This window comes from Dermacentor andersoni, chromosome 5, assembly GCF_023375885.2.
Source record: "Dermacentor andersoni chromosome 5, qqDerAnde1_hic_scaffold, whole genome shotgun sequence".
NCBI classification, from domain to species: Eukaryota; Metazoa; Arthropoda; class Arachnida; order Ixodida; family Ixodidae; genus Dermacentor; species Dermacentor andersoni.
In genome coordinates, this window is record NC_092818.1 from 6,734,039 (window position 1) to 6,758,342 (window position 24,304).

General features: G+C 45.3%; 1 protein-coding gene across 5 annotated transcripts in view; it reads right to left on the reverse strand.

Moving 5' to 3' along the window:
* Nucleotides 1–6,168: 6,168 nt before the first annotated feature.
* nab (NGFI-A-binding protein homolog) overlaps nt 6,169–24,304 on the reverse strand; it is a 941,120-nt gene continuing 922,984 nt past the window's right edge. For all 5 annotated transcript variants that reach the window (XM_072288146.1, XM_072288148.1, XM_072288145.1 and 2 more), the window contains one exon: nt 6,169–22,363. In XM_072288146.1, coding sequence (XP_072144247.1) covers nt 21,978–22,363 — 386 coding nt within the window. In that variant the 3' untranslated portion in view covers nt 6,169–21,977. The remainder of the gene's footprint in view (nt 22,364–24,304) is intronic.

A 24,304-nucleotide genomic window follows, 5' to 3' on the forward strand; every position in this document is an offset into this window, starting at 1 on the left:
CGTCATCCTCTGGGAACAAATAGCTAGCCGTCGCGACTGATTACGCCACCCGATACGCTATCACTAGGGCTCTCCCTACTAGTTGCGCCACTGACGTCGCGGACTTTCTCTTGCGTGACATTATCTTGCTTCATGGCGCCCCGCGACAGCTGCTTACTGACCGTGGTCGAAACTTCCTCTCGAAAGTTATCGCTGACATTTTGCGTTCCTGCTCCATTCAACACAAACTGACTACCTCATACCATCCTCAAACCAATGGCCTGACAGAGCGGTTAAACTGTACTCTTACCGATATGCTGCCGAAGTACGTTTCCAAAGACCACCACGACTGGGACATTGCCCTTCCTTACGTAATATTTGCGTACGATTCTTCCCGGCACGACACCGCCGGATCTTCTCCATTTTATCTACTGTACGGTAGCTAACCTACCTTGCCCCTAGACACGGCACTTCCTCCTGCTGCGATCTCAACATGCGAGTATGCGCGCGACGCCATCGCCCTCGCCGACCATGCACGCCAGCTTGCCCGTGCTCGACTGACGGCCTCACGAACCACACAGCAGTGTCAGCACAACGCCCTCCATCGTGGCGTACAGTTCTCGCCTGGTGCGCTCGTGCTCCTGTGGCAGCCCTCTCGTCACGTCGGACTTTCAGAGAAGCTCCTTTCGCGATACACAGGGCCCTATCGCGTGCTGCGCCAGGTGACGCCTGTGACTTACGAAATTGCTCCTGTGGGTTCAACCTCGTCCTCTCCTCTGACATCTAGTGATGTCGTGCATGTCAGTAGGCTCAAGGCCTACTACACTGCTACCGCGTCCTATTTTTAGTCGCTCCGCGACGGCGCTTTTGCAGCCGGGTGTAGTGCTACGGAACAATATGTGCGTTCACGAAAAGGCGAGCACTGTGAAGACGACGACGACGATTAGAAGCTAGCGCGGGCTGTTGACTCTTGGCCAAGCGTAGCGTATTTTCTTGTAGATATACTTGTACATAGCTTTTTGTCTGCAACTTCCTACGTAACAATATATATATATATATATATATCAGTGAGAAGTTCTGTAGGTCCGGTGCATAGCTAGTTTTAGATACGAAGGTGCACACTTACGAAAATTGCATCTTTAATGTTTTTAACGTTTCGGCCGTGGCACGGCCTTCGTGAGAATAAACACACATACAAGCGCGCAGCCGCTTTTATGGGCATGCGCACGTGGGCATAATCAGTAGTACATGCACGTGTACAATTGCAAATAATAGAAAAAGAAAGTACAGCAGCAAATATAACTTAAGCACGATAAATTATATGCAATCAATATCGTTGACGTGTCATGAAGATTGTACATGAAGTACAACATGATATTGACACGTGTACTTATATTTAACGGGCGACCACGTTTCGCCGCCTAAAAAATGTTATCGCACAGCGCGGGACGCGTCTGCATGTATCCGAAGTTTCTGGAAAGTTATCGATGCTTCTAAATGCTGTCTGTTGTCGCCGAACCTTGTGTTATCTGATTTCATCGCGTGACTCGAATGTTCTAGAACTTTGTGGAAGGCATGCGGGTCCCAACGATTAGTCTGGAACCTTCGATGACTGCTGTATAAAAGCCGACGCGCTTGACCCGCTGATCAGATTTTCGACGATCACCGACCGTGTTCGCCGCTATCGCTGTGCTATAAGTGTAGCCTGTGTTTGTGGGCACAGGTTCGCCCAATAAAAGTTAGTTTTGTCTTTCACAGTATTTGCTACTGTGTTCTTCAACGTCACCGCCACGTGACAATATCGATTCCGACATGGCAAAACTGATTCGGCATGCTTTGTCAATTCTTTACAAGAACATGCACATCAAGATATGGCAAAAAGGCACGACACTTTTCCTACGCTCTCGTTGATACCGGATGACACAGTGTTAAATTTATGGATGAGAAAGGATTCTCGTACTTCTCGATCATGGTGCGATTTGAAACCTGATTGTATTATGGTTACACAGATATTGTCAAACGTATGACCTGGCAGTCGAACATGTTTAGATAATGGCAGGTGTGGCAAGCTATTAAGGTGTGCTTTGTGGTTATTGAATCTGACACGAAAAGATGTTTCGGTCTGACCGATATACTGCATATGACACATTGAACATTCAAGCAGATAGATGACGTTAGTGCTGTCGCAAGTGAAGTCGCCGTTGATTTTACCAGAAAAATTTGATTCTGTGCTTCTAGCAGTCTTTTACGTGGTCATGTGTGTACAAACTTTACAACGGGGCTTATTGCAGGGATGACAACCAGCAGGAGCAATCGCTTTAGTTTTGCAAGAGGTTACTAGGTCACGCAGATTCATAGAGCGACAATAGACAACCCTTGGCGATGCCGTGAAAATGTGTTTAAGACGGTCGCTTTGTGTTAGTAAGTTATAATGCTTCCTGAGAATGTGGGACACGTTAGGAATAGATGCAGAGTGTGTTAGGATAAGGTTCGTTCGTGAAATCGGCGCCGATCGCTTGTCCGTGCAGATGAGTTCCTTCCGGTCGAGACAGTCGGCCCGTTTAAGGGCATCGTCAATTATTTGTGAAGGGTATTTCTGTACGGTTAGTGCGTCACGAAGCAGGTTACAGTCGCGAGTGAATTCCCTATTGTCCGAACAAATTCTTTTGAACCGGATAGCTTGGCTGTAGGGAATGCTCGTTTTGCAGTGCTTGACATGGCTGCTTTTAAAATGCAGCTATCGCTGTCGGTCAGTGGGCTTTCTGTAAAGATTTGTCGTTAGGTTACCATTGCACAGAGATACCGAGACGTCAAGAAAGTTTTTGCTGAGTCATGAATAGAAATGAGAAAAGGAAATTGACGGTGCGGCGTTGTTAAAGTCGGTAATGAAGGAAAGTAATGCAGCTTCACCATGGTGCCAAATTAAGAAAATGTCATCGATGAAGCGTTTGTAGTATAATGGTTTCAAGTCACGAGTATCGAGGAAATTATTTTCCAGTATGCCCATGAAAATGTTAGCATAATTGGGACCTATTTTTGTGCCCATGGAGGTACCACTGGTTTGAACGTAATGTTCGCCGTCGAATTCAAAGTTGTTGAGTTCAAGGATTAGTGTTAGAATTATGCCAAGGGTACAATCGTCGATGGGTTTGTCATCTACAGAATCGTTATATGCACGGATTACAGATTGAATCCCATCTGTATGGGGAATGTTCGTGTACGGTGACATCACGTCCAGTGTGACTAGAAGAGCATTGCTTGGAACACACAAGTCAGCGATATCAGACAGGAAGTGGTTAGTATCTTTGGTATAAGAAGAAAATTTAGAAGGAATTGAACTGATCAGGTTATCTACATAGCGGGACAAATTCTCTGTGACGGTACCTATTCCTGAAACTATTGGTCGCCCTGGGTTGTTTTCCTTGTGGATTTTAGGAAGGAGATAAAATCTACCAGCTACTGGGTTTAGGGGAACTAATGACTTGACTACAGATTTTTCTATCTTGTTTTCTTTCGCGAGGTTGTCTAAAGTGTCCTTTACCATGGTTTTGAACTCTTCGGTCGGGTCGTAACTCAGAGGCCTGTAGAATGACTGGTCATTAAGTTGTCTGTGAGCCTCTGTTATGTAACTGGCTTTGTCCATAATGACGACTGCGCCACCTTTATCAGCGGGTTTAATGATGATGTCGTCACGGTTAGCCAACTTTTCAGTCGCGTCCCTTTCTTTGGGGCTAAGGTTCCGAATGAATGGCAATTGCATTTTGTATGCTTCAAGTACATCTCGCTGCACAGTTCTGGTGTATAGATCCAGGCATTTATCTCTTTGAGGAGGAGTCCAGTGCTTAGTCGAAAATAAAGAAGTCTTGCTAGAGGGGCACCGATCGTGGAAGTACTCGCGTAACCTCATGTTTCTTTCAAAATTGTGCAAATCATTAATCAGTTGAAATTCATTGTATCCGCCAGTTGCGGGACAAAGGTTTAAACCCCGTGACAGGACACTATATTCTTCGATCGATAATGTGCTACAAGAAATATTGACTATATTTCCCGTTTCCTCGGAGCTGGAATGTGTCGATGTCGTTGCATCTGCAGTGGTGCTGACACTAGTGCAGACCTCGTCACGTATTAACTTCTTATATTTCTTCTGGTTAAGTTCGCGCGTTTTATCTTCCCTGTAATTATCCAATGATGCCCTCTCTCCGGTACTGAAGTTAAGAGTCGCAAACAGTTGCTTCTCTTTGTTAGTTAACTGTTTCGCGGATGACTCATAATGGTTAATAACAATGCGCGTTAGGTCCAGTGAAGCTTGTTTGAGGGTGTTGTCCCACCTCGACAAGTTGCTATATATGGGACATTTCAGACGTGACAGGTCTCAACATGAGGCGTAAACCTTTAGGCACAGTAGATGCGGCAATGTACGTTTTTAAAGTGGAAGCATGAAGGTTACACTGAATGCGTTTCTGAATTACCTTTCTAATCTTCAAAAAATGCACAGAGGCGTTGCCAAAGGGTGTCTTACCCCGGCAAGATGTTGTTAGTCAATTAGTTCCATTAGCTGGATCAGACCGCGTGCTTTTGAGGCCGTACCTTGGCTGACGCGACGTGGCACAGCGCATCGATGAAGTTGCCGATGGCCTGGCTGCTGCCTTGCGATTCACTGGATTGTTCACAACATCACTACAAGCCGTACTGTTGTCTGTTGACGTCCGTGACGTTTTGCTTGTTTTCGTTCCATCTGTAGGTGCGTTTGGTGTAGGTTCACTGTTTCTTGGTGCCTAGCTACTTGATGTCTTCTTTGTCGCTGCCTTGATCGCACCATGATCGAGAAGTACGAGAATACTTTCTCATCCATAAATTTAACACTGTGTCATCCGGCATCAACGAGAGCGTAGGAAACGTGTCGTGCCTTTCTGCCATATCTTGATGTGCATGTTCTTGTAAAGAATTGACAACGCATGCCAAATCAGTTTTCCCATGTCGCAATCGATATCATGTTGTACTTCATGTACAATCATCATGACACGTCAACGATATTTAATGCATATCATTTATCGTGCTTAAGTTATACTTGCTGCTATACTTCTTTTCTATTATTTGCAATTGTACACGTGCATGTACTACTGATTACGCCCACGTGCGCATGCTCATAAAAGCGGCTGAGCGCTTGTTTGTGTGTTCATTCTGACGAAGGCCGTGCCACGGCCGCAACGTTACAAACATTAATGATGCAATTTTCGTAAGTGTGCACCTTCGTATCCAAAACTATATATATATATATATATATATATATATATATATATATATATATATATATATAGATATATATATATATATATATGTAGTTATATCGTAAGAAGCCAACACACACTGACACCAAGGACAACATAGGAGAAATTACTTGTGCTTAATAAATCAAACGATAAATTAATGCAAATTAAAGTGGATGAAAAAACAACTTGCCGCAGGTGGGAACCGAACCCACAACCTTCGCATTTCGCGTGCGATGCTCTACCAATTCAGCTACCGGGGCGCTGTTTTCCCATCCACTTTCTTGGGGGTATTTGTGTGTTCCAACACTCAAATATATGTGTATATATATATATATATATATATATATATATATATATATATATATATATATATATATATATATATATATATATATATATGGTATATTTATTGTGTGTGTGTGTGTTTCAAATAGTGCTGTTAAGAGATGATGCAAAAAACTCAGAAGGACAAAGTGAAGTTACGAACTTGCGCCATTGCGCGTTGCAGCAGCCAAGCGACCGACGGACCCGCATGGAGACGCCTGTTCTCCACCTTACCGTTCCGTTGCCATGCACCACGATGGTGCTCCATCATGACGGAATCCATGATATCTTGCCTCCGTTAAAGAAATACTCTGATGAAGGAAATTTAGAAGGGACACGAACCACTAACTGCGCGATGGAAGCATACATATGAAAACAGCCTCGATTAAAAAAGTCTGAGTTTTTCATCTAAAGAAAGAAGAACGGCCCATCAGGCAGCTACTGCCTTTCCAGTCCACGAATGTTGAATAAAAAAATTTTAAGACATCCCCAAGACCCAATGCTATGCGTGGCTTAATTTAGTGAGCGCATCAACTGAGACTTGTTTTGGGTATCTTTAGTGCAACATGATAGAAGAAAAGCCACAGCAACCAGCTTTAAACTCCACAAATGAACTTTATTTGGCCAGCAATTGTTTGCGTGCTGAACAAAACAGGGAAGAGATGACTTTTACATGTTCTTTTTTTTTTTCACTTGACACATCATTTCATTTCATATATACAGTAGAGACAAGAGCAGGTTCGACTGTGGGTACATGGGATACAGTTCCTGAATAAGGAGCGTCCCGGTATAGAATGCAAAGATAGCACATAGGGGGCGTTCATGAAGTGGCTGCGGCAAAGAATGAGAGCAGCAAAAGCAGCAACCAAGGTCGCCCGAAAGCGTCGAAAATATTACGCGAGAACAAGCGGAGGCGGAAGGCAGCGATTCTAGCAGAGGAGTTTTCTTCGTCTTTCCCGTTGAGTAATCTAAGCGACTTGGCTTGCTCGCCAATGATTGGAAGTTTCAATAAAAGTAGAACATGACATGTGGGGTGAGGTCACCGCACTTGCACTTCCAGTTAACCTTGAACGGTCACCCAACAGTTATCTCCACAAGGGTAGCAAGCTTTTGCGGATATATGCACCGCTTTGCATTAATGTAGCGCCGCTCGTTCTCAACACTGAAGTTTAGGCGTGTGCCACACTAACCAATGGTATGTGCGTTACAGAAATGCAATATTTGAGTTCCCATTCTACTGTATGTAACTTTTCTTACTTAAAATGTGTTTATCGTCGCAGTTAAGGCCAGCCGATTAAGCAGACAAAAACAACAACAGAACACAGCAGAGCAGCTACATTCAAAATCCATAATCAAAGTAGCAGGCGATAACGCGCAACGCTTTTACAACATCCGGACGCTAGAACTTTACAGCATGTGAAGCGCAATGAGCAAATAGATGTCCATAAGCAGCACAAAGCAAATTTGCAAGTAAGAGTAAGCGTTCGAAATGCAGTACCAATTTCCAGCTATATTTTGCATGCCAACGTGACGAAATGGATACATAGGATTGTGCAGAAGCAGTTACAAGTACCTGAATGATTCGAGTCAGAGGGTTTATTGTCAGAAAGACTGCACAGGGACTATGCAATAAGCTGTCATAGAGAGCTCCTCGTCAATTTATTTCACAGGGTGTTTTTCAACCTGCATCCAAAGCAGTGCACACGAGTGTCTTCCTTTAGTATTGTCTTTACCTTCAGGTATGAACAGAATGTGCGGCCGCCGCACCTGTAAAGTGTACCTCGTGTTCAGCAGCACGATGCCATGGCCATCGCGAGCTACCAACACTGTAACCACGTATGCACAACCTAACATTGTGAATGGGAAGCCATAGCATGCACAGAGCAAAATATAAGCATAAGAATGTCACACGAAACGTAAGCAGGTACATTGCAGGTCACCGTAAAGCGTTACCGAGAAGTCGTGGCGGATTTGTCGCTTAACAACCCGTGAACCAGAGTACTATACTAGGTTTGCAGGAACAACAAAACACGAGCCATCGTCAACAAAGCCTGAGTGAAGCACTGACAGCTAACGTCGTCAGGGGACGTTCACGTGTCGAACAAAATAAATATTGCCGATTTCCCGTTTTACAGAAAACTCGCGTGACAGAATGGTGGTCTCGCCTGCGGATGTATATGTGAATTAGAGGTAAGGCGAGACGAGTTGGCATGTTAAGGCATGACGCGATGCTTGCGCGGTCGTCGTTTGCGATTTTCTGAGTGAAGTTCAGCGAAACTGATCTACTGAAATGCAGGAGGACGAGTGTGTACGACTTCGTTTCGTGGCGGAAGAAAGAGAACGAGGACGAAAAAGGCACCACGCATGGAATAATCCCCATCTAAAGTTTGCGTGTGCCGAACAAGTGCATACGTGCCTGAAAGTCAGCAATACACCCGCGCCGACTAAGGTGACCGCAGTGACCTTGTGAACAAGGTGCATTTTGAAGGCTCCCATTGTGAACAAGGAGTGTCAATTGCCGTGTCTATTAATCAGATATATTAGTACGCGCTGTGTATAATACTTTCACCCCCTGACAAGGCGGAAATACGTCAGAGCGTCGCCTGTATATCCCAAGTGTGAGGTGAGAAAACGTACAACATAAAAACAAAAACAATGAGAAACAAAAGCGTTTTTGCGACATTCCGATATGTCCATTTTTCTTTTTGTTTCTTTATCGTTGGACCACAAGCATTGTGCGTCACTTGTCAGTTATTTGGCGCTCTTTCCACAAGGCAAACTGAAAGCAACGTAGAAATTGAGATTCACTCGTCAAGAAGGACCAGTGCGAAGCAACCGCAGCTCCTGTAATTCTTCACATTACAATTCAACATGCTCTCTAAGCACAACGACGAAACAACGTGGAGAGCATGCGATGTGCTTCACGTGATCGATACAGAAGGTAACTTGGCGCCATCGATGGCACTGCATGCGAATTAGTTGCGCTCGTCCGTAGATCGGTTCGTTGCGATGTTAAAGCGCCACGCATTACTATTCTTCACTGATCTATTACTGATTTCTTTTACACATATATGAAACTATTCGACACAAACACTTTTCAATTTTAAGTGGACGCCTGTGTTGGCATGTTTTCTTGTTTTGGCGTTTTTCTTTTTCTTGAGTATCTTTTTTCTAAATAAATGGAGAATTGGCAGCTGGCTCGCAGGCAGTGCTAAAGAAAGCCTCCACCACGCATCGTGCAGCCGAACAATTGACGCCTGCTGTCATCTCTTCCCCGCCGTGAGTTTTTTGACTATTAAAAATCTAGCGAACGTTGTTTGCTCGCGGAACAACTTTTTTATCATACTTCTGCGTCCTCCATGTAAATTTGGAATCGCACTTTGCTCCAATAAGACAGAGGTGGTTCCCCACCTACCAGTGTAAGCAAAGAAAGCCGCCTAAAACGAGCCACGCATTCATCGGAGGAAAGATTGCGCACGGCACGAGGTAGTGCACGGTGCATGCTGACAGCAGACATATGCAGCAGCGCTTGGATGCATAACGTGCGAACACGAGGCGACTCGGCTGCACTAGCGATGACTCAGGCCTGGGTGAGGCCTTTCGAGTCCTGACGCACAGGACGCGGGTTCGCAGCACACCGACGGCCACTTGTGTTTTCCTGCGCTCTCATTCCCGTTTTTCCTATTATTTCCAAGTTTGACTAATTTGCTCATTGCCCGCACGATATTATGTACCCATGTACTCCGGTCGGTCAACAATAAAGATCAATTGTTAGTTCAGCGCCCGTAGCGGCAGTTTTCATTACTTGTGTACTTGCTTTATTGTCAATTTTGGCTAAGCAATACGCAATCAATTTACCCGACGCTTTATTAGCTGTCGGCTTCTTGTGTTAACAACGGTTTTCGCATATCTTTGTGAGGCTAAGAGCGCAAGTTCGACACAATGCGTTGACAGCAACTGTGGGCCTGGCTTTCTCACGGCGCGGGCTCCATGCGCAGGGCATTCATTTGTCATGGCTTATTCGATATCGAAATATCACATCAGCTGCGTTGGTGCCGGAATAGCCCCAGGCTGCTACAGATTGTTGCAAGCCAACCATGCAGAAATTTCACGCCTTCCAAGTTATGCATTATTGAAAGTTATTTAGGGTACGTGTCCATTCGTCAGGCTGCTCATATAGAACACTTCAAATCCATTCGGAAACTTCATGCACCATCAGTTAGAATTATGTTTCACTCTAAACATACCTATAATTTCAGCGATGGTCAAATGGTAGAGTACTTTCATCATGTGCGCAAAGTACTGAGTTTGAATCCCAGTGCCGCTGGAAACCCACCAGTTTTTCTCCGCCGGCATGGAGCTCGGCTACTTGTGCGGGTTCGCATCTCGGAAGTATTTCTTGGCGTCGTTGTTGGGCGCCCCGTGTGCTGCAGAGTATCCACTGCAGCTGTGGGAGGAAGGTTCTCGCGGGGCATTCTATGCTGGAAAATCTATCTACAAGTGCGCTCTCTGCTGGGTATTTTCATAATTCTTTTCCCTTCTTTCCTGTTGCTTCGCTACTCCTTCGCCCATCTTCTTTTTTTCTTCCTTTTTTGTATTCATTGTGTAATTCTATCTGATTGATTCAGCAGCCCCAGAAGCTTTAACGTGCCGGTGTCCATGCAGAATATTTTGCAGGTATGGGCGCGTCCTCAAGTTTTGTTCATAAAATTGCGTATTCTGCTGAGCGGAGCCTCAATTTTTGCGTTTCAATGCACAATTACTCCGACCTACCATTGAGGATTATGAAAACTTGCTTTACCTAGAGAGAAGAAATTGGCAATATCCTCGATAAAAGGTACCGAAAGCTTATTTTGCGTATTGTATTGTGACGCAACGCAATGTTTACACAAACTCCATGTTTAACGAAAGGTACACCTGGCAAAAGCAAATATATTTTAACAGCTGCATCTCTGTTCCTGCATTCATAAAAGCAATATGAACCAATTTTATTTTCTCCTTGGTAATGCTCAACGCCGTAAACGCTAGTGTAGTGCACTTCTTAAGGATCCATGAGGTGTTAATCCCCGACTTTGCCACTTTCTATACTGTCGCGATTAGTTTTCGACACAGCGCCGAGTACAAAGAACCAATGTCGCTGCGTTCTCTCAAGATTTATAGCTCTCTAAAGCAATGACAAACAAATATTATCGCTCATGTAAATGAATCAAACACGCTTCTTTTCGAGATTTAATATTTATGCTTTCTTTACAAAATTTTAACAGATGTCATTCCTGAGTTGGCGCTCGTACAAGATTAGCGCTACATTCACTACCCCCCTCATAAAAATAAAGACGTCACGTGATCTCTTCCCCAAATTCACCTGAGGAGACTACAGCAGCAGTATTTCAAAGCACACCCCAAACATCGAATTCTATTGATCACAAAAAAGTTTTAACAACTGGCAGTTAGCACATGCCTGGTTTCAACCCTGTTTTTGTACCTCCCCATGCAGGCCTAAATAAGCATGATCTCGAAAGCCATCATGGTCGCAGTAACCACTCTTGTCTTCAGGGGCACATTGGATGCCCACCTGAAATGTTCCCAAGAATGAACGACTGCGCAGGGGCCCGTTTGATTGGAATATTCGTCAGCAGACCAAACCGTTCAGACATATAATGAATATACGTCCTGAAATAATGCGGAGAGAATCGTCGATTACCTCCGACATAGAAGCCAGATCACAAGAGGGCCGCAAATTGACACACATCGACAGAAAAGTACGGATAAGACTAGCGCCTCTTGTCGGCCGCCCTCGGTGCAGGTGTGTCAATTTCAGGACATTTTCTCACAACTACGTTTAATGGATTAGCTCACCAAGAAAGCTTCTAAGATAGACAATGACGGCGTTTACAGGTGAGACGGATCATGCTCCTTGCGAAAACAAAACTCCAGCTGAACCGTGACTAAAACAGGCTTAAGGCATAAAAATTTCATCTATATTACAGCATTACAGTAACAAAAGAAGTTACATAAGAGTATACCTGTGTCGCCATAAACGAAGTTGCTTAGCTTAGAGTCGCAGCATATGTCTCGTTTAAGGCCTTAAGATTGTTTTTGTAAATGTCGGAACAAAAGCATGGCGAAACACCTGCCCAGCTATGCTTTTTACTCATCTTTTCATTTCAAACCGGTTTATTTTATTCCATGATCAGATTTTACGAGAGCAGCGTTAGCAGTTTGTGTGTGTTTGGCACGTGCTGATAGGATAAACATCATTATAACCATCAGCCTACTTTATGTGCACTGCAGGACCAAGGCCTGTGGCTTGATCTTGCCAAGGCCTGTGATCTTCAATTACCCCTGCCCTGCGCCAACCGATTCCAACTAGCGGCCGTGAATTTTCTAACATGCTGCATTAGTAATCTTATCACATGAACTAGGAAATAAAGTGACAGAAATCATAAGAGCAAATTACTTCCTCCTAATTTTCCTCAGTAAGTAAAAAAGCATTGGCCTGAATGGGTAGCACGTGTACTGACATTTAGGGCAATTAATCTGGAGCCTCAATCTACGGCATGCCTCATAATTATAGTGTGGCAGCTAAAACCTCAGAATTTACATTTTACCTGGTTCTGAAATGCGGCGGTCTTCACACAAATGGACCTTTTCAAAAAGTCACGTGCGCCCCTGGCGGCAGCCCGGATGATACGCACCGGTTCGGCTGCCGTCATGCATGGATGCTGTGACGACGGGCGCCAGCAACACCAAGCATTTTCCTGCTGCTCTAGATCAGCAAGCACTGTGCAAGCCTCCTGCAGTTTTTCCACATGTACAAATTTTCCCTCATCGGGCTTGAAAGTTGGAAAAATCATGTAAACCACCACGCTTACGTTGTTTCTTACTAGGGGCACTAATACAGGGATGTGCAGTTTGTATTAAACTCGTAGAAAAAAGATTTTACGCTTACCACAGCTTCATTCGGGCTCAAAACTTGCAGAAGCATCGCATTTCTGAGCCCAGATTGTTCAATGCAAAGTTTGTCGTCGTCACATGCCCTTCTTGTTAAGAAAGAACAGGGAATATGTTCGTCTGCACCCCTCGAACGTAGCCTCAAGCAATAGCTGTAGTCTCCTCAGGTGAATTTGGGGAAGAGATTTTTATGAGTGCGGGGTAGTGAATGTAGCGCTAATCTTGTACGAGCGCCAAAGCAGGAATGACGTCTCTTAAAATTTTGTAAAGAAAGCATAAAAATGAAATCTCGAGAAGAAGCGTATTTGATTGACTTACCTGAGCGATAATATTTGTTTGTCATTGCTTTAGAGACCTATAAATCTTGAGAGAACGGAGCGAACGGAGCGAAAGCGAATCTCAAAGCCCATTCTCTGCCGTGTTTCCGACGGCGGAAGGGACATTGCAGGCTTGTTTCAGGCATTACCAACTGCCATGTGCGCAGAAGAAAAATTCGCTGTTTCTTTCTTGCCAGTAATTGTAGTAAGATTTACAGGTATACATAATATATAAAACCCCTTGGCTATGTCACTGTCGCCATCTTCAATACGGCAGACCATTACACTTCGAGTTTCGCTTCCATTAACTGCGCGTGGGCGCATCTGAGAGGTGCAGACGAAGGCAAATTCCAAGTTCTTTCTTGACAAACTAGGCTAGTAACGGGGCCAAGTGTGAACATGAAAGAGCCAGGTTATAAAATCTTATTCAGTAGAGTGGTTTGCTGACAAGTGTCTCGCGCGTTCATTTTCTTTTGCTCGCGTTTGTTCTTACTGGAACGCCCTATAGGGGTCATAAAATGTCATCCTTCTTGAAAACTTTAGGAAGAACAGAGCTGCGCTACGCGCAAGATCCCTTTTCCGCGACTGTACAATTTCGATAAACGGGTCATCTAAGCTTCACCGCAATACAAATAAGAACAGTTGTGAGACACTTCAGCATGGCAAATACAAAAATTCGAGGCCATCCCGCCCTGCGAAGCTGCATGACCAGCGGAGCTGTAAACATCGTGGTAAGAGATGTTCGCAATCACCAACGGGTCGTTTTCTGACCACAGTCGGTCACATTGGAATACTGAAGTCAAACGTTTTTATTATCCACGAAGTCTCGGCGGAATCGCGCATTCGCAACGCTGTAAGTATCAGCTTTCCGAGCGTGGTACCTAACACGGCGCGGTTGCTTAGTGGCTATGGTGTTGGGCTGCTAAGCACGAGGTCGCGGGATTGAATCCCGGCCACGGCGGCCGCATTTCAATGGGGGCGGAATGCGAAAACACCCGTGTAAATTGAGATGCACGGTACAGAACCCCAGGTGGTCGAAATTTTGGGTGTCCACTACGGGGTGCCTCATAATCAGATAGTGGTTTTGGCGCGTAAAACCCGATAATTTAATTTTTTGTAAGCCTGGTACCTCCGTCCGACACGCTACCCGTTTCATAGCCTTTCTCTTGCTACGCCAGCTGTCAGCACATGCCTTACTGGTTTGCTCCGCCTCCTCACAAAGGGGGCGGGAGTTTTCACGCACGGGCATTGAAAAATCTATGGAAGGGTAGACAAATCCGGCTCCGTTGCAAAAATAACACCGACAAACGGAGGTGAGCGCCTGAGATTATGCTGAGGCAAGTGGCGCAACATCTCACGTGTGGTCAGCGGATGGCGGCTGCTAGTGCATGCCGTGGGGCCTTCAAGTACATGATATGCGGTCTGCGATTCTCACTTTTCCCCAGAATACAGCGCGGACGCTTCGCTACATTGCACAGGGGTTATGCTGCCAAGCCAGATAAGCCTCTTGTCATGACGTCTTGTCATGACGCCATTTTCCTTGAGGCAGTAGAATAATCGTACTGCTTGCCGAAAGTTCAGCAGCATGCAACCGACAACCACAAAAGCCAAGTCAAAACTTCGAAGAAAGCGCAAAATTCGTACGAGGCCTTCACATTCTCATTGACGGCAGCTGGCCGGGCCACCCTCTCGCCGAAGTACGCCACCAGTTTCTGAGAAGGTCCATGACATTTTATGTGAAGTGCAATGCCCTCGTCATCTCCTACGTATTAGTAAGCAGAGCTGCACATAACGCAAAACGATTGCCATCAGACGGCATTTAGGGCCGTGCCAAGCCTTTAATGCCCGGTGCCTAGAACATCATGAAAAAAGGCCGCCTGAGGGAAATAGAGCAAGACATCACAAACTAGTGCCGCCATATTTTAGTAAAGCAGCGCATCAAAGGGAAGGTGACCGCAAGCTGGTTCTGACAGCTCAACCGGATAAGATTTTGGTGAGGAAACATGGCACCAGGATTCCGTGCAGGACGCCGCAAATGTACATAACAGCGACAAACACGTAGGTGTCACGGGAAAATTACGCAACGTCTTGTTGCTCTCGCGTCAAGAAATGAGGCAGCACTGGCCGCACGCGCTTGTACTCGTCACTCATTTTCGACAGGCGACAAAGCGAGAGATTTGTGTCGCACTGCATGGCTGGGGTTTGCACTTTTATAATCAAATCTGTCCCTTCTTATTAGCAGCTGCGTCGCACGGTTGATTTATACAGCTACTTATTGATATATGCTATATGCAAACCCAGTTTCACCGGACCTTCTGAAAGCTAGATTATTTAGCTGCATTTCTGTGGGCAACTTCTAACGGATATGTTCGTCCTTGTTGCAGTACACATTGATATCGTCTGTACTGCCAGTTGTAACCTACTTTTCTGGGTCCTAGTTCCAGCATGGTATTACACCTAAAACATAGACGAACATGCACCATTCTCTGATCTGAAAAAAAAATATAAGATGTCGGCAGTGTGTCCAGTATTCATTATTACATGCATGTGCAAGCGCAGAAGTTACGTATACATGAACATCTTGAAACTGTAAAAGCGCAAAAAGACGAGAAACGAAGAGAGTGGACAGGACGTAGCGCTTACTTACAATTGAAAAATTTTATTCAAGGTCAACAAATATATGCGCACACAAACGGAGTACGGCGGCTGAGCATGCGTTACAAGGCTCTAGGGTTAAATCATTTGAAAGGCAACGTTAAAAGTAAAAAAGTTCTATCAAGAAATTTGAATACCCTATCACGTAGCAAGATCGAGGGGCGGCTGACGCAGTTATCTCTTTTTTTCTTTATGTGGAAGGCCTCTGCCATTTCACGGGTCAACTGGTTAGTGCTTTTGAAGATAATCTGAGTATCTTTGAAGACAGGACAACAGCCGCAGTCCCTACAGTGGGCGGCTAGATGCGTCGTTCCTGGCCAATTGTATGCCGTCAGATCTCTCGTAGCCTCACGTTGATGCAACGCCCAGACTGGCCTATGTAAACCTTACCGCACTTAAACGGGATAATATATACTATGCCCATCGCACAATCTACATATTTTTGGTGTGCTTAATATTGCACCACGGTTGCTTCTTGCGAATACACGAACAAATTGTTTGCAGTTTGTTTTTCGATTAGAAGAACCACAACCTTATGCCTAGTGCCTATATGTTTTCATTCGTGTGATGTTCTATGTAGGTGCGGAACGACAGCAATTTTATTATTTTTATGACGACTTTTCCGCATGATGTGACTGTTTTCTTTCGTTTTTATTTCCTTCAAAGTGTTAGCGCACACTGATTTAATGACAGATTGAGGATAGCCTGCTTGTTCAAGCTTGTCGATCTGGTTGAGAAAGCTCATTTCCATCATGTGTAGACATGATTAATTCAATGCGGAACCTATGCTGGTTTTTATTATTCCTCTTTTTACAATTTTTGAATGGTCTGACCTGTAGGTAAGGGTAGGTTTAATAGACCTGGGTCGGTAGTACCAGGAGACACGAAGCGCTTGAAAGCGGTCTTAGATAAAGAAACCGTAATTGGTTATCCTGGGCAAATCAAAAGAAAAATTTAATTTCATACAGTTTTCCTTGAAAACCTTTAAAATGTTTACGACATCCCGGGTTCGATTAGTAGAATTAGTTAAGACAAGGAAATCGTCTACATATCCAAACACCTTAGTCGCTAGTCCTTAAAGATTACTTTTTTACTTTTAACCTTGTCGTTCAAATTATTTAACCCGAGAGCCTTGTAACGCATTCTCAGCCGTCGTACTCCGTTTTTGTGCGCATATATTTGTTTCCATTCAATATAATTTTTTTCAGTTCCGAGTAAGCGCTTCGTCCTGTCCCCTCTCTTCGTTTCTCGTCTTTGTACGCTTTTACAGTTTCAAGATGTTAGTAAACCAACTAGCCCAGTTATCCATTCTGTTGCGATACATGAGCACTACAAGCCACGTGCACATGCATGTGGTAGACACAGATGCGGAGGTGCAAAAATCGAGGATGCGGCGTCCTGCAGGCAGGGTTTCTTCCCAGTTCCTGGACCGTAGTCACGACTAGAACTATAATTAGACTAGAGGGACGCGCCTGTGCTTCTCCGAACAGTAGAAGGAGCGAAAAAGAAAAGTGCGCGGGACTAGCGTTGAGTCGCAACAACTTTTTAACACTGAATGTTTATTTCTTGACTGAAGAACACGCCAAGCACAAGAACTACAAACAATGGTTACAAGGGAACCAAAAACTACACTAAGCCGGGAATAGGTATGAAAAATGAGTGATTCATATATTTTTTAATGGAATGTATGATGTCTAGACACATAGCGAAGCTAGATATGTAGCAGTCAGTGCACGTTTTATTTCATCGGAAATTCTGTATAATCATGTCTGTCGTCTTGTCTGTCGTCTGCCTTTTGCAAGTTCCACGGCCCTGTCGAGCTGTTAATATCAATTTTTGTCAACCAAACTCTCCCATTTCACTCTCTCTCTTTATGGGAAGAAACGCCAATTAAATTTAATCGAATTTTTATAAAGGGAACTGCACTGTCTCTACGATTCACGGGCTAACGTAGAAATTGGTGTTAAAAGGAGCGGCTCAAATGAGCAAACATACGCAATTGAAGTGCATAAACAAGCTCAGAGCCTCCTCTATGTACTTCATCTGTGCACGTATGCTATTCGCGCCGGTCTTGTAGAAGCTATGTTTCACAAACTAACCCAAGAGGAAGTACTGGGACGTATAAAACGCTACTGTAAAAAAAATGAGCTTCAATCAGTGGTATTACTCTACCAAGTACATAATAAAAAGGAAGCGCAGTTTTACCTACGCAACCACTCTCGGACGCATGACTGCGAACTCCTATAGACAAATGTAGGCATCAGAGTTTAAAAAACGCGGGCATTCTGCTGCTGACATCAGTCTATCTCACTGAATGAAGCGATTCCCAGCAGTCAGCCAGCAAACCATTGCGCTATGTGTTCGAGGCCCTTCGTTAATAAGGATCACCCCGCGTTCCAATGATGCTTGCTCGGCTTACCATGCTCACCTTATGACAACCTATGTGCGTCGTTCTCGTTCCTCCCGGATTGCTTGCACAATGTCATTCCATGAGAAGCACGATTCACTTGAGCGCGTGTCTCGTATGTCCTTTCGCGCTCTTTTCGTGAAACACATCCAACTTCCCTGGCACTTCCGCTACCCAGAATCGCAATGCTACCTCGATGTTCTTTGCGCGTCCACGCGATCGACGACGTAGAAACATGGTGGGGGGTGCAGTCGTCTACATATGATTTATCTCCTGTTCACCATGCAACAATCGTTGCATTGCAAGGTGAATTGCACAAGGTTTGCGCTGAAGCACTTATTCCTGCGCGATATGAAGCATTTTCGGGAAAATTTTTCAAGCATTTTGCTACAAGCATTAGGTGGCAACGCATGACTATAGGCGTCAACAGAGTTATGCATCGTGACCTGGCATTGACGAGGAGTGCTACGTTGCTGTGTCACTTCTGGAGTGACGTACAAAAGCGACAATGTCACCTAAATACCTAAACATTTGCTTTGGCCTTCAAGCTACTTTCTTGCGGACTACTCAAATTTACACTCTGCGTTAAAGTCATCAGCGACAATTGACGAAGGCTGCAACGAACGCAGCGCGGAACTTGAGCACAGACAAGCGCACGTCTGAGTCCACGGATCCCTTATTAAACGCTGCTGATGTGTTTGTCACAGCAGGATGTAGTAGAAATGACTACATAAGCGCGACCTCTAGTAAACAGCCATCAATTTTGCTTCCTGAAGACTGTTCATTGCGAACGATAATACCAGCATTGCAGATGAACAACGGGTCTGCCTGGCTCCAGTGTATAATTATTCGGTGCAAGGTGACTCCGGGACCAAAATGTCACATAGAGCTAATAAAGCGCTCGCAGACATACATGCGTGGGTGATAAATAATTATCTTACGGTTAATTTAGCAAGAAGAAAGACAAATTTTTGTCACCCTCGTAAAAAAGAGTTCCGATTATCCCCATATATTTAGGCAGTACCGAAATAGAGATGTTGTCGTCATTTAAATCACTTGGCTTATATTTCTCTGAAACTAAGAAAAAGAACTACCATGCATATCACTTAGTAAGCTATCTAGAGTTACAGTTACTATGCTTCGCCACGGCAATTATCTTTCTACATCCATTATTATCCTTTCAAATAATTCAATGTTTTCTTCTTTAGCTCAATGCACAATTCTCGTCTGGGCATCAACTTCAACGGCAAACATGCATAAATTTACTGTATTGCAAGAAAGAGCAATACATGTAGTCTCCAAAGTACCTTGTCTCGGTCGCACAGCTCATTTATTTTCAAGCGTTAGAGTTATCAAAATCGAATAGTTATTCACGTATAGGCGTTGCCGCTCACATAGAGAAGAAAAAAATCAAAAGTGATGGCACGTTAACACAACTGTCTTCACAGACATCTATCCCCGTTTGCGCCATACGCTAGCCCGAACGTTGGAACGTACAGAGGAGCGGAACTAAGCTACAAGCGCCAAATGTTAAGGTTTTGTTTACCGACATAGCTGAACCAAATGCGCAGAGAAAATGAGCTCGGTGTATCGGCGCTGCCTTTGAAAAAAACTACGTGAAAAATCTGTATCGTGGGCTCTGTTGCGTTACAGGCGTTCTCTTTTGATTCATCCCTGTCGTACCTATTTTAAGAAGCTGCATGAAATCTTCCCGTGATCATTTGTTTATACAATCTGATTGTGGCGTTTGTGTTTTTCTGCGTGAATTTCTTGTTTTTATTACCAGCGTTGCGTGAAACCCGCGCTTTCGGTCAACAGCTACGAAGCTGCGCTGTGACTAGATTCCCCTCAAGCTGTGACCTGCAGCTCTTTCGCCTGGTCATGCTCGCGTCTTTGCTGCAGGATAAGTTCAATTTAATAACGGAATATGGAAGGATATTGTACTGCAGTACGAACGCTAAATACGGCTAGGAATCGCTGCCTTCTCGAGTTTTTCTACAAGGTCAGGAATTGAGATAAGCGTGCACAAAAGTATTTACACCATGTCCTGCATGAATCACCGGGAAAACCTCGAAACGGGAAAAGCTAAGGATGGCGCAGTTGCTCATGAGGCCTGGTTAATATTAAATGTGAACAGCGGCACCAACAAACAGCTTTCTCGTGAGGCCACACCGGAGGACGCCGGATCAGCACCCGCACCTCTTGTTACACGTTTGCAATAAAAAGAGATACAGCAAGCGGCAAAAAGAGAACCTCCACGCCACACTCACTGTGTCACGATCAAAGGCGCCTGACAGCAGCACGCAAACGTAGAGCAATGCGCCCACATCGAAGAGCACATTCCATAGCGTTTGTTTTGTCACAGTTGCTGCTGCGGCACCGACCATTCAATGTAGGCCGGAAAACACTAGCAAAACGCTTATTAGTTACGACACATTCACTAAGAGCGACGAAGTAAATTAAGGGTGAGATAATAATGGCGCAGGTATGTATAAACACCACAAACTTTGGTTCATATTATCTGCTTGGAAACGATGCTTTGAGTTGCTTGGCATGCTGTTACCTTCGTTATGACGTCACGCAAAAGATTTAAGTGGAGAGCGGTGGGAATTAGCGGACAGAACACTGTTGCAGTGATCACTGCCACCATGCTTTCATCCTTAACAAACATAACACACAGCATAAGCGGCGGACATAGGCGCTAGTATTTAGCTGTCCATGACTAAGCCTGCGCAGCACAAAAGGGCTGCAAGATTTCTACATATTGTTATTTCTCCTGGGAAATATGCTCACCTTCGCGTCTCACGAGAAATAGTTATGAATCCCGCCCCAATAGTAAGCATTTAGGCAGTTTAAGGGTGCCACCGGCACGGCATGGCAAAAGAACTAGAGGAGTTGATGTACAGGGAATGTCAGCATCTCATCACCAATCGTGCCCATAGCGCAAGCGCAGTCCGCAAGCATGCTGAAGCTTGCCAGCCGAGTGGATGCCACACTGAGCGCGAATTTAGCCAGTGCACAGCACCAGCACATGACACTAGGTGAAAAACCGAGGCGGCTTGCATGGCAGGCTTTGGCTGTGAAGCGAGTCGACTTGCGGTATATGGCACCACATGCGAGGTTATTTGATGGTTATTAGGCTAAGCGCTACGGCAATGCCCCAGACGCCTTCGATGTCGTCAGAGATCTGGGCAAGCCATGGCAGTCATTTGCCCGACGCAGTCGCTGCTTTGAACCCAGCACTGGTTTGAAAGAAAAACGCGTCATATTTGCGCATTCGAAGGCGTTCTCCAGCGTGTCCCCGCAACACTTCGAAAGGCATTCTTCTCCCACGTTTCTCGCAGACAAATGGCAGAGCACATCAGTGCTTCGATGACACGGCCTTGTAACTGTATGCAGTCTTTCACCAAACAGAAGCCGTCCCAGTGTTCCTAGAGCCATTTGAGGGTTTAACTTAAGACACCGCTACCTCTGTATTAGGTTGTGATGCCAGCTGTGGTGCTATAGCGTGGCACTGGTAAGCATACCATGCAGGGGTTTCACAACTAACCTCACAGCTTTATAACAACTCCGTGACGCCTTAAGTGTGCACGCCTCTATGGTTTCTAATCGGCGTGTATAGACATTTCTTTTTATGAAGCTCTTACAAATAAATTGCAATTTCGAGCCGTACACCACAAAATCGGTACACAAAAACACGCCATCACTGTTGTACCCCATAACACTCTCAAGCACAAAAAATAACGCCCGAATTCTGTTGGATGACAGAAGCCACCTAATGCACCTGGGAAGGACTGGCCGAACAGGACGGAGGACACGCACGCCCACGCCTCATCGACCAATGGATATAGGTGTAGCGGGTTCTGCGCCCACGTTAGCGTGTCACGGTGTTAAGGGCGGCAGCAACCACACGTACCTCAGGATGACGGCGGATCTAGCACAGGCTCAGGTAAGATCTATTCCTGGCACTTCAAAAAAAAAAAAAACTTGCCGCGACTCTACAAGAGTGACTTCCAGGGACCGGCGTTATCGTGCATGGCGTGATGTCACTGCAGCGCCTCGTACAAACTGGCCTTAGTCCATCTTGATGTTAGCGGGCGACGCGGGCTCTTGCTTCATCAAGCTCTTCTGGGAAAGAGCGAGCAGCGCGTTCAGGCTATTCTCGGCATCGGCTGCCTCGTCCACGGCCGGCGGCGGTGCCAGGCCATTGGGGTGGTGCAGGTCGAGCCCGTTGCTGCCCGGTCGGTCGTGGCCATTCTGCAGGGACGGGTGGGGCGGAGGAGCCCCCTGGACCATCCGGGACGTGCCCACGTAGTCGCCCCGGTCCAGCCTGGGAGGTCTTCCGCGCGGCCGTGGCGGTGGCGGCGGCGGCGAAGACAGGTCCGTGGCGCAGTGGCTGTTAGGGGTATTCGATTCCTCAGACTTGATCTGCGACGCCAGCTCCTTGATGACTCGGAGGCCTGCGAGCGTGTAAGCACCCATCAGGCGATTCCCGAAAAAGTAAAGCAGAAGATACATGGAGTATCGAGGAGTATAGAAGGCATACATGAACATCTCGGGAAATATCTACAAAGATTCCACAGCTGCATTGGTTCTCCACACGAAAAGTAGAAGGTTACCCATCAAAAAAGTGGTCAGGCATGGAGACGAAATCTCTCCATTGCTATTCACTGCATGCTTAGAAGTATAAAACTGGGAAGGCTTAGGAGTGAGGATCAACGGCGAATATCTCAGCTACCTCTGATTTGCAGATGATATTGAACTGTTCAGCAACACTAGAGAGACAAAAAATAATTGAGCACTTACCAAGCAAGTGTAAGAGCGGGATTGAAGATTAATATCCATAAGACAAAGATAATGTTAACAGCCCGGCAATGAACAAGAATTCGGGACCGCCATTCAGCCTCTTGAGTTAAGCACGTGTACATTTATCTAGGTAAATTGCTCAAAGGGCAAGCTGGTAATGGGAAGGTAAATCGCAGAACAAAAATGGGTTGGAATGCATACGGCAGGTATAACCACATCCTGACTGGGAGCTTATCACTGTCGTTGAAAAGAAAAGTGTACAATCGTTGTTTTCTACTTGTGCTAAAATAAGAGGAAGAAACTCGAAGGTTAACAAAGAAGCTCAAGAACAAGTCAAGGACCAAGCAAAGAGCGATGGAACGATAAATGTTATGCGTAACGTTAAGAGACAGGAAGAGAGTGGTGTGGACGAAAGAGCAAACGGCGATAGACGATATTCTCGTTGACACTAAGAGAAAAAAAAAATGGACAGGGGCAGGCCAAGCAATGCGTAGGGTAGGTAACTGGCGCACCATTAGTTACAGAGGGGGTACGAAGGGAAGGGAAGTGCAGTCGAGGGCGGTAGAAAACTAGGTGGGGTGATGGAATTAGGAAACTAAGAGGCGCCATTTGGAATCAGCTAGCTTAAGAGAGGGATAACTGGAGATCGCAAAGCGAGGCCTTGATCCTGCCATGCACATAAAAAATTGGCTTATAATGATGTTGCAAATTTTTCAGTAAGAATTTGGCAGAGTTCAGCGCTTGTGTATACTTACGGTCTTTGCCTACGATCTGCCTTCAATTTGTGCTACTTAATTTCATCGTGTATCTGTACCAACCTGCCCAAATAACTGCTCTTATGTACACATACTCAGTGACTCAAGTTAGTCCGATGGTTGGTTTCGAAACCTTGTTCCCTCAGCACAGTAGCTCGATGCGCCACCCGTTCGACCATGAACTACCCTGTCACCCAGGTAGGCGGAAAAGCAGTTAAATACGAAAGTACGTAAATGCCTAGGCACATACGAGGGCGAATCAGAGTATTTGCGCCTATTGTTTTAGCCAAATTACACCTGTAACTACAAAGTCAACATATCCATTCCCAGCGGTGGACCTTCTTCTTGGACTGGCGCGGCCTTATCTGCCGGTAGCTCCGCGGCACGGCGTTGTTGTTAGTGTTAAAGATGGCGGCTGTGTTCCAAACGCCCACGGCGTACGAGCAACCAAGTGTGATTCGTTTTCTATGGAGCAAGGGACGGAAGACCATTGAAATCCACAGGGAAATGCAGCCCACGTATGGGGAAAAGTGTCTCGCTTTCAGAACTATGAGGTGGTGGTGTTGTGAGTTCCCAAAAGGCCGTGAAGACTTGCATGACAATGACCGTTCGGGGAGGCTGCGTGCGTCGCTGACTGACGACAATATTTCTGAAATTCAGGGCTGTGATGGGACAAATGTGTGAGTTGGCGAGGGGACTATGCGACAGGTATATTGTAAGGTACATAGAATAGTACGTATATTTGTATGTCGTATGTACATGACATTTCACATAGATTGAAAAAGGTTGCGGCAAGAAACGACGTCAGATTGGTTTGTTGTGCGCCTTGTAAGCCTGCAA